Genomic DNA, 10735 nt, shown 5'->3' with positions numbered 1-10735 from the left:
ACAGCCCAATATTAACAGTTGAGCTTTAATACCCCATAATCATTAACACTGCTAGACAAAATGTCACTAGATTAGTAGTGTTCAGTCACTGCCAAGATGTTATACACATTTGTTCATCCCCAGAACATGAACCTCGATGATTTTGGTGACCATCTTTCACTACCACCTTCAGTACAATATCAAATATCAAGTGAATATCTCCGGTCAGATGTTTTCCTGTGTTGGGGAGTTGGTGAGCGTCTGTGGCCCTGTTTAACGCACCGTTGGCATTGCCTGGACCCCTGTCATCAGCTTTTTAGCTTATTCATGATGCTGAATCATGATTCATGATGCTGAATCAGTCATGATGCATTGTCTACTCTAGTCCCTCTAGAAGTTTGGGATTTTGTGCAAAATGTCTCTATTACTATTTACAGTTGCGCACAAAATTTCCCTTTGTTCAGTACTTTGTTTACTAATGACTTTCATATTCAGTTGTATAGTACTTTGTTTTCGGTTCTGATTAGCGAGCTAATACTCTGTTTGAACTGGCGTCAGAATAAGTTGGTGTGAAAGGTCTCTGATTGTCTGTTCAGATAAGTTCAAAGTGCACACACGTTTTACATCTTTATCTAATCTCAACATTCATATACACAGATATTTTCACTGCATCATGATCATAATCATTGGACGGCTGTGGCTCAATAGGTAGAGCAGGTTGTCGAACCAGAGGGTTAGCAGATTGAGCCCCAGTACATCAACCACATGTCAAAGTCTCCTTGAGCAAGACACTGAACTTGGCACTGGTGAACTGGTAGAGAATGTGCGTGTGCTTGTTTGAACAAGTGGCTAGATGTGTCCTTGTGACTGTAAAGCGCTTTGAGTGCCAATAGTTAGAAAAGCGCTGTATAACGTTTGTAGCTCTTCCTAGCTTCCTAGCCTTGCAGCTAGTAGTAGATCTTGCAGTTAGGGTTAGGGCTTCAGGCAGTCGTATGTGCCAGAGACCTGTTGACTGTACGTAGTCTCTGTGATGTGTTCAGGTGCAACTTTCTTTGCCCAGACAGAGGGGACTTGACATGTCGACACAGTTGGACTTCGTTTCCAGTTGTTCTGTGATGTCACTTTGGTGTGTTCACAGTTTCATGCTTCATGCTTCCCTGGTGATGAATCCTAACGATTTCTGCATTGTCGACTCTAGTCCCTCTAGAAGTTTGGGATTTTGTGCAAAATGTCTCTATTACTATTTACAGTTGCACACAAAATTTCCCTTTGTTCAGTACTTTGTTTACTAATGACTTTCATATTCAGTTGTATAGTACTTTGTTTTTGGTTCTGATTAGCGAGCTAATACTCAGTTTGATCCAGTAAGAGTCTAAACTATGATAAACGCTGCCTTCAAGTACAACTATTGATACATTCTCACTGAAGTTTCTGTGAAGAAATTGTCTTGCAAATTCTCTTTCACAAATGCTCAATCACAGCAGGTGACATCAAGGTGATAGGATTTGCTCAGCTTTAGGGGGGGACATGTCCTATACATAACCTTAATTTTATTCCCTTTTTCCTTTCAGTCTTCTCATTTACAATCCCCCGACAAATGCAAAGGTACCCCCTGAGTGGGAATCACATCTCTGATCTTTTCTATTTTATTATATTCTAATCTATTCCATTCTGTCCTATCTTCTGGGTGGGTAGACAGTGAGCAACAGTATTGAAGTACTGTGAACGCAGTAACTAGTGCTCACTGAAGCAGTACCTTGGTCGAAGGCTGCAGTTATTGACTCCTGTTTTCTCCAGCAGACTTCCCTTCAGTCTCTAGATCTCTGTGGACTGCAGAGCTAAATGACAAATTGCTCCTTCACACACCCGATAATGCACAACTACACAGGCTCCTCTGCAAATGCTTGAAGTACTACAGACCAATCACCGATTCCCTCTAAGAGTATTTCCTTTATTGTCTGTCAGACTGCAGGCTTACAGTCGTCTGTTTATCTCTGCTTCTGTCCTTTTACAGTAGAACCACATGAGTGTACTTGTGCTGTTACTGTGAGATCAAGATAAAGAAATAACTAGAAGCAATTAGAAGCTAATATATTGGGGTCCAAGCATCCCTGCACAGTTCAGACCTGGAGCTACATGGAGCCAAGGTTAGAACCTGTGCGTATTTCAAAACTAGATCTATACTTTTGGATTTTTTACAAGCTGTCTATTAACATTTCTGTATCTGTGTCCTTAGTCAGTCCCACACACTATATTCTCCAACTTTTACATGTGTATATAATGTTTATATGTGCAAAATACCTCGTGATGCATCGTCCTCAACTGGTATTACGCACATTGACCAAACCCAATCGTATTGTATCTTCAGCTGCAGTCAAATAGTAATCTGACTGCAGCTGGAGGGATGGATAGCAAGTTCCAGCTGTAATAAGAATTTATTGAATTCTCTAAAAGCACAATAGGATCGTATAAACTAGCGCAAAGCATAGTCGTGCCCCTTCCAGTTCTGGGCTTGATCTTACATCATCGAACACAAGGATTTCCAAATTTATTGACATGGTGTTCGTATTAAATGCACGCATTTGTAGCTCTGAGCCAGAAACAGTTATGCCTCCTTCACTGCATTTTGGAAGGACATAGAGAAATTTATTTATAACAGGGCCGAACGTTCTGCAACAATTATGCCAAGACATTGCTACAAACTTTGAATGTGACAATGAAACTTTGACTTACACAACAAATCTTAGACTCATTTCACATACATAGGGGAAGGTTCTCTAAGTCCTTCTCAAGCCTTAATATTTTTCTGGTTAAATTCAAATTGTTTAAAGCTACCACACAGTGAGGATGCCCCCCAGTTATATGGACCTATAGTGTCATTTTGTATTTGATTGATACAGACTCCAAGTGAGAGCAGGTGAAAGACGAGAATAACTCTTTAGTCAATAGTAATCTAGTCAGACACCATAAAAGCCTTTGCACCATCAAATTCAAAGGAGCCTCTTTTCTTTTCCCACTACATCTCTTTTTTTGTGTTATTAGATGCGTGTTTCATCACTGGCTTAGTGATTGAGTGGAACTGAACACGCCACTCCTTCAAGTACAGAAACTAAGAGCACTTGAGGCCCCTGTGAAGCACTTTCAAATTTGTTGTTCTTTCTAGTAGAGGGGTTTTTAAGTTACAGCTCATGTGAGTGTCTCTGCTTTCTGTTTGAAGGTTGGACAATTATCCAACTGAGTGTTACAGTGTACAGTGCCTGCCTCTAAGGTGAGTTTGCAAAGAGCAAGTGTCTTTCAGAGTTACCTGTGACTTGCAGACATATTCGAGACAACTGTCCATGCTCCAGGTGTGAGTTGTAAAACTGTGCATTAACTCTTTTCTTTCAGGCTAACATGCTTCTAGCAGCTCTTGTTTATTTCCAGACTGATGTTACGACCCCAGAGTAAATCGTCTGTCCTGCCCGCCCCTTTCATATGCCAGAGAAAAAAAAATTGTCCAAGATGCATCTTTGATTTCTTTTGCTCTCAAGGAGAAAAATGCCTGGTCAAAAAAAAGTCACCACCAAAAAAATTGCACACTCTAATATTCGTTGGACCGCCTTTAGCTTTGATTATAGCACACATTTGCTGTGGCATTGTTTCGATAAGCTTCTGCAATGTCTCAAGATTTATTTCCATCCGGTGCTGCATTAATTTTCCACCAAGATGTTGTATTGATGATGGGAGACTCTGACTCTGGACTCTGTGGTGGCCAATCCATGCGTGAAAATGATGTCTCATGCTCCCTGAACCACTCTTTCACAATTTGAGCCCCATGGATCCTGGCATTGTCATCTTGGAATATGCCTGCACCAACTGCAGCAACCCCACATGATAGTACTGAGCCCACAGGCTTGTACAGTAGACACTAGGCATGATGGGTGCATCACTTCATCTGCCTCTCTTCTAACCCTGATGCCCCCATCACTCTGAAACAGGGGAAATCTGGACTCATCAGACCACATGACCTTCTTCCATTGCTCCAGAGTCCAATCTTTATGCTCCCTAGCAAATTGAAGCCTTTTTTTTCCAGTTAGCCTCACTGATTAGTGGTTTTCTTAAGGCTACACAGCTGTTCAGTCCCAATCCCTTGAGTTCTCTTCACATTGTACGTGTGGAAATGCTCTTACTTTCACTATTAAACATAGCCTTGAGTTCTACTGTTATTTTTCTTCGATTTGATTTCACCAAACGTTTAAGTGATCGCCGATCACCATCAATCAGGATTTTTTTCTGACCGCATTTCTTCCTCGAGGATGATGGTTCCCCACTATCCTTCCAGTTTTTAATAATGTGTTGGACAGTTCTTAACCCAATTTTAATAGTTTCTACAATCTCCTTAGATGTTTTCTCTGCTTGATGCATTCCAATGATTTGACCCTCCTCAAACAGACTAACATCTTTTCCACAACCACGGGATGTGTCTTTAGACATGGTTGTTAAAGAAATGAGAAGCTACTCATTGCATCAGATGGGGTTAAATAACTTGTTGCCAGCTGAAAGATAATCACCCATGCAGTAATTATCCAATAGGAGGCTCATACCTATTTGCTTAGTTAAATCCAGGCAGTGTATACACGTTTGCTTGCAAGAGATTGTACTTTGAGGGAAATGCTCATGCCAGCACCCTCATTTAGATATTTCTACCATTTTAATGAATGCAGGGTATAATGTACATAATGTTCATAAGTCAAGTGAATGCCAACATTTGCTAATTATAATTAAGCACAGAGTATAGCTGAGGCTGATGGGATTGTCATTAGTTCTGCAAGTATTTTGCTCTTAAACCGTATTTTTGACGCTTGTTGAAATGTGAATGCACTGCTAAAGTCATCACGAGTAGTACAGACGTGAAGGTCAGCGCCACATTTATTAGCAACAAGTTCAATAAATGAGACATATGACATTTTACTCAAATAACAATAAATAGACATTCTGTCATGAGATGGTTAAAGTCAATCAGGATTAATCACCAGGAGAATTCAGGGAAACACAAAAACATTTGCACTCATCCTCTTCGAATCATGTGTATCTGTACCAGACTTCATGCCACTCTATCTATTAGTTGGTGGACACAAAGACTGTCTGACTCCACAGACACAAGTATGTTTGCAGAAAATAACCCTTATTAAGTGCAATGCAGCAATGGTGCTTTCTACTTCAAATCACTCAACCCATATAAATGCAGACTGACAATCTTAATCTAATCTCACGTGTGAATAATCATTAAATTGCAGGTATACTGTAAATTAAAGTTGTAGCTGTGGGAACTGTAGGAGAGACACGCTGGCAGCACTCTGGCTCCATCTTGTGGCATCATTGTGCTAGAAGTCCAGAAGCTGCATTGGAAAAGAGATAAAAAAAAAACTGTGAGATAATGGAAATGAAACTTTGTCTGGTAATAAAAAAAAAAGACACATACATTAGTTTGTAGAAGTCTGAATGCATTTACATAAAAAACAATAGTGAACATTTCAAGTTCTCATGTGATGATGCAAATGATTTGAAGATTTGTCTTGTGTCCTTGGCAACAGTTTATGTAACACAAAACTAGGATTTACATGTGGTCACTGAATCTCACACATATTTCACCAAAAAAAATGACACTGGGGCAGCTTCAGCATTGAGATATAAGGTACTTGAAAAACAAATTTTGTTGAGGCTGTTGAGCTACGCACCAGTTGAGGTAAAATCTTCTCAAAATGTTCAATGTCCACTTGGTCACTGTCCTCAGATTCAGCTTGTTTCTGTGACCTCACAGAAGCCTCTGGAAATGAGATAGATTAAAAGTTTTTATTATCACCAAGCAATCGTCTATTGCATCCCATGTTGTACGTAACAACAGCAAAACTCATTTACCTTGAACAAACACTTTTAGTATGTCTGCCATGAGCAGCGCAGCATCACCACTTACTGTAACACAGTGAGAATAGTTGAGCCACAGAATCACAAGTACAACAAAAAGTCACTGGTGACAAAATGCAACTCACGTTTGGTTTTGTCCTCCTTGAAGAAACTAGTCAAGAGTTTGCTTACGGTTTCCTTTATACAAGAAAAAGACACACAATGACTTTAACACTGCAATGTGACTTCTCTTGAAGTTACAATCATCTTGAGGGATTTATTTACGTCTAATAACCATGCAAACTAAATATAATACAATATTTAGTGACATCTTTGAGCTGACATTAAGGCAGGCGCAATAATACTTAACTCCTTATCGGGATTTATAAAAGCCCGTAATAGATTTTGTAGATGAGGTATCTGTGTTTTCATCTAGGTGGTTCTTTCTCGTGCGTACCTTCCGCTTGCCGAACTGCCTTCAGAAAAACGTCAAGTTAACTGACTCTTCCGTGTCGGTGAAATTACCACATGTTGCCCTTAAACATAAAGCACTATTTTGAATCTGCGTGAATAGCTCTTCTATTCGGCGTCTACTGGTATGCTGTTAAATCCAATGAATAGCTGAATATCTTCATGATGTATAAGGTTTTAGGTCAGGACCACTACAAAACTACGCGTGAGCTTTGTAAACAGTATGCGTAAAGGCTGCCAGCACAGGCGGACTGGCGAAAGCGAAGAAGCTTAGTGTTACATTTTTTGTGGGGGAACGTGTGAAAAGCGTGAACAGTGCTAATGAACGGAGGGATATGGTCGCTCTTACCTTTTTAAAGCAAATTTCTGCGTCCATCTCCGCCATGTTTTGACGCTGCAGGGGAAACTTGGCGCTCTGTGCTGTGATTGGCTGTTTCAGCTGTGACGCCATTGGCACCGCCCCTCACTAACTGCATGAGCTATGGAGCCAGACAAGCCTCCCCGCCCACTTTTTCTGTTGAGTCTGGCTTAACAGCAAAGATTTAATATTCAGATTTGAAAATAATATATATATTTGATTTATTCGTGCGCGGTGGGAATGCATGTTCCTTTCCTACATACATTTTTCTTATTAAATCGATTTACATATACATTCCAGTACCTGTTTTTGAAAACCCTCACATCATAGAGGCCTTTAAATAAAAATTCGGCATTAAAGGAATGAAAGACAACAGCAAACAACATCACTGAATATATCATCATACATTTATTCTTACAGACAACAATGCAGGTTTATAGTTTGAGATATTTACCCATCACTTGGCAGTTAAATATGATTTTATAAAATCAACAACATTGGCTGCACAAAAAACAGCATGACTGTTTTCATATGTACAGTATATTGCGACAAAACCTCTAGTTCACTAAACAATATTCAGCATTATGCAGTATTATAGCAACTATCATTGTCACATATATATGTCACGCTATATAAACAGATACATAGGTGTTCGCATGTGTTCTTAAACACACACATTTTCACATTTCGTTCCAAAATATTATACTACTCATCATCTAACCACTGAGCATCTTCCAGGATGTAGCCCAGGCCCATTGAACGGTGCGGTCCTTTTGCCGCAGCTGCAACAAACTCTTCATCTGAGTCCCCCTCAATCTGCAAAACATATTATTATTATTTTTTTTAATATATCAGCTGATGAATGAACAGACAACAAAAACACGCTTGTATCTACAAGTTGTCTTGGCCCTTACAGGCTCACACACAAGGAGAATAACACTGGCTTCCACTCACCTTTGGACTAACAATTCGTCTCACACTCACTTCCATGCCACCAATATAGTGAGGACCAGCCCAATCAGCTCTGTCTGCTTCATCCTCTGAAGAAAACATCACAAAGGCCACTGTCTTATCTTTCCCAGAGCTGGGGCTCTTCTTAATCTGAGATCACATCAATAGACAAACAGAATGTATAGATTACAACTTTATTTCCACTATGTATGTACATATATCTATATCTATCTACACATATATACATATTCTTTGGCATTCAAATCAGTATAAGAGCTGCTCTCTCTTTTGTGACTTTGTGATATTTCAATTAATTTAGTTTTTTTAATTTAGCAGAGTTTTACCTCTTTGTTGTCTTAGATTTTTTTATATGTTTTATATATTTTTACATTCTTTGACTACTCAGTACAGCACCTTGTTCAACATTCTTTGTTTTAAATGTGCTTAATAAATCAATTGACATTGACAAATACAAGGACTGAATTGTTAATATAAGCAGTATTTTTTCAGTCTTTACCTTACATGATGTGACGGTTCCCCAGTCTCTAAAGTAAGCCACTATGTAGCCCTCATTTATATAGGGATTCAGATCCATTATGGCCAATCCATGGTCCTGTTAAATGAGAAAAAAATTAAATTGTGAGCTTCCTGGCATATTATAGCAAAAAAATGTATTGTAATGTAATCCATATTTTTGTTGCCGTGAAGACAAGCGATGTTGCTTTTTGTTATAAAAAGAAACTGTTTACCAGTTCATAATTTTCAGACAAACCAGCCATGAATTTCCTTGGAAGACTGATGTACATTCTTTTTGTTGGTGCTGGCTTCACCTCTGTGTTATCTGGAGGAAAGATGAGTTCAAAGAGTTTTTAAACCCAACACAACGGGAAAAGGTAGCAACACTGAAAAATGCAGATAATGGGCTTAACACACGAGACGTGAAATCAAGAGGGGTTTTACTTACCACAACTCATCGTTGAGATGCTGGTGTCCTCCTGAGGATGGACCAACTCGGAGTAGAGACTAACCCGCCGATGTGGAAAGGGTTCATTTTATACCGTTTATATGGCACGACGAGGAAATATCCTCTCACATTTTTTTTTTCACGTCACAGGAAGAAATTTTCATTGACTAGCTTACTCGACTTGTTGAGCAGCTGCCAGGGGGAGGTGTCAGGGGGAGATGGCTGTCATTACTAAGCATGTTATTGAGGCAGAGTAGGCTAACCTGTTCTTCTTACTTATGATATTACAAAGTAGTAAGCATGAACAACTCAGTCACTGTTAATGCTACAGTTTTGGTTTGGAAGGATTTGTTTTCTGCGTAGTCACATGAAAGTGTTGCAGTTGTATTTTTGTTTTACCCAAGCCTTAACTTTATTTTATATTTTACCGAAGTACGGTACATCGACCAGTTCAAGAGAGACTGACATATCTGCTTTTTGAAGTCTAGATATCCTTTTAAGATTACATCGGCTAGTTACAGTGCGTGACTGAAACATTTGCATGCCAGAGTGCTTTGTCTGGACACAATGAAATGTGGAATCTCAGAAAATCTGTTTCTTCATAGGAAATACTCAGCACCTCTTGACCTCCTGTCTTGTGTGTTATGCTAATGACAAGGTTTTTAACAGACAAACATGCTGCTGATTATGTGTTGTAAGTGGTTCACTGAAACAGGAAAAGAATGTTCTTGAGACAGACGTTTCCTCATTCCAATAACACACTTAGATGCTTTCAAACTAATTCCTTTTGTCTTTTCTTATGACACATTTGGGATCCCCATTCAACTAATTAAAACATAGAATTATAAAATACTAAACAAAAAAAAATTAGTACATCCTGACATACAACAATATCTGCCTATAAGTAGGCGCCCACGGTTGCTTCTGCTGAGTCATTGAATTCCTAATAGTGGATGCCTTAAGGGCATTATGTCTCTTATACACTTGTTACATGATTAATTTATTCATTTATATTGTAATCCTTGTATTGTCTTCATGTCGACCATGCAACTTATGTCCTCCCGGGTCAAAAATTGCCCGGCCTGTTCGACTATTTATAAAGCCTAAAATAAATTGTATGTTAGACATACATACATACATTTAGCCAACTTCTTCTCAGCTAATTACTATATACTGTACTCTTCTTTTAGGTATCCGTGGGCAATAGACCAAATTTATATTAAATTATGTGATATAGAAACATTTGAGATGGGTCACATTTGACTCAGAGGACGTTCGGAAGGTTAATGCATCTTGCAATCTAAATCTGCCATTCTTCAGAAGCCGCAACTCAGTTTCCCTGGTTATACCAGGGAAAAAGTTATGTCACGTAGTGGTTTGCATGCAAGTAAGTCATGTCTTGTGGAATGTGTTCTCAGGAAATCTGTTGTGATGTTGTTTGGAGCATATTCTTAGCTTGATTGCAATTTTCCGGTCCAAGGAAATCTTCACTGCTGTTTTTTGGGAAACTGAGATAAGGGAAACAACGTTTTCATTACAGAGTGTTCCTCATTCCAAATGTATTTTGTGTTTTTGTAAGATTAATTCATGCACATAATTGTTTAAAAAATACAAATAAAAGGTATACATTATATACAGTAGTAACTACCTATAAAATAACTATCTACAAGTAGGTAGTGTCCATGGTTGTTTCCAAGTTCATTAACTCCTGACATTGAGTGAACACTTTAAAGGGCACTGTGCCACATGCCACATGCCACGTGCCAAAAAAAACAAAAAGGTTTTGCTTTTACTTTAGTTCTCTTTGTAGCTTGAAGGGGAAATTCATAGTGATGTTGACAACAGTCTCATGACTGAGATAATATCAAAGCCAGTGTCACAGATACGATGTCACTTTGCCAGGGCCTCAACAACAATATGTTGTGAATGTTGTTCGACCACAAACTGGAAGTTTCTATATGGAAAACATTCCTCATGCCAGTGGGTTTCTTGTCAAGCGATGCGGTCATAAAAACAATGACCAAACAACGACGTGATGCATGATTGCTGGCTTAGCACTGAGAGTTGAGACTCTTACCTGAGGGGAAAATAACGCTAAATCACAATTTGGTAGAAACATTTTATCGGCT

General features: G+C 39.0%; 2 protein-coding genes across 2 annotated transcripts; both read right to left on the bottom strand.

The window, feature by feature from the left end:
- Window positions 1-4869: 4869 nt before the first annotated feature.
- On the bottom strand, window positions 4870-6967 carry cenpx (centromere protein X). Its single transcript, XM_084544013.1, has 5 exons — window positions 6683-6967; window positions 6009-6060; window positions 5878-5931; window positions 5697-5785; window positions 4870-5357 (listed from the first exon to the last, which is right to left on the bottom strand). Exons 1-5 carry the CDS (start codon window positions 6782-6784, stop codon window positions 5343-5345), a joined length of 312 nt encoding a protein of 103 aa, XP_084400139.1. The 5' UTR covers window positions 6785-6967; the 3' UTR covers window positions 4870-5342.
- A 109-nt stretch (window positions 6968-7076) lies between these two features.
- Window positions 7077-8478, bottom strand: LOC311487658 (heterogeneous nuclear ribonucleoprotein A2 homolog 1). Its single transcript, XM_084544012.1, has 3 exons — window positions 8160-8478; window positions 7646-7792; window positions 7077-7507 (listed from the first exon to the last, which is right to left on the bottom strand). The coding sequence occupies exons 1-3, from the start codon at window positions 8235-8237 to the stop codon at window positions 7397-7399; spliced, it is 336 nt and encodes a 111-aa protein (XP_084400138.1). The 5' UTR covers window positions 8238-8478; the 3' UTR covers window positions 7077-7396.
- Between the last annotated feature and the right edge of the window lie 2257 nt (window positions 8479-10735).

This window comes from Chelon labrosus (assembly GCF_963514085.1).
Source record: "Chelon labrosus genome assembly, chromosome: 5".
In the NCBI taxonomy this organism is placed as follows: Eukaryota; Metazoa; Chordata; class Actinopteri; order Mugiliformes; family Mugilidae; genus Chelon; species Chelon labrosus.
Note: the sequence above shows the minus strand (reverse complement) of the source record. Positions and strands in the feature narration are given on the sequence as shown.

Excerpts from the sequence above, each read along its gene's own strand:
- cenpx (XM_084544013.1), bottom strand. The coding sequence starts at position 6,784 with ATGGCGTCACAGCTGAAACAGCCAATCACAGCACAGAGCGCCAAGTTT. Across the intron at positions 6,061-6,682 it reads CAGAAATTTGCTTTAAAAAG|GAAACCGTAAGCAAACTCTT; the intron begins GTAAGAGCGACC and ends TCTTGTATAAAG. Across the intron at positions 5,932-6,008 it reads CAAGGAGGACAAAACCAAAC|TAAGTGGTGATGCTGCGCTG; the intron begins GTGAGTTGCATT and ends ACTGTGTTACAG.
- LOC311487658 (XM_084544012.1), bottom strand. The coding sequence starts at position 8,237 with ATGGATCTGAATCCCTATATAAATGAGGGCTACATAGTGGCTTACTTT. Across the intron at positions 7,793-8,159 it reads GAACCGTCACATCATGTAAG|ATTAAGAAGAGCCCCAGCTC; the intron begins GTAAAGACTGAA and ends ATGTGATCTCAG. Across the intron at positions 7,508-7,645 it reads GACGAATTGTTAGTCCAAAG|ATTGAGGGGGACTCAGATGA; the intron begins GTGAGTGGAAGC and ends TATGTTTTGCAG.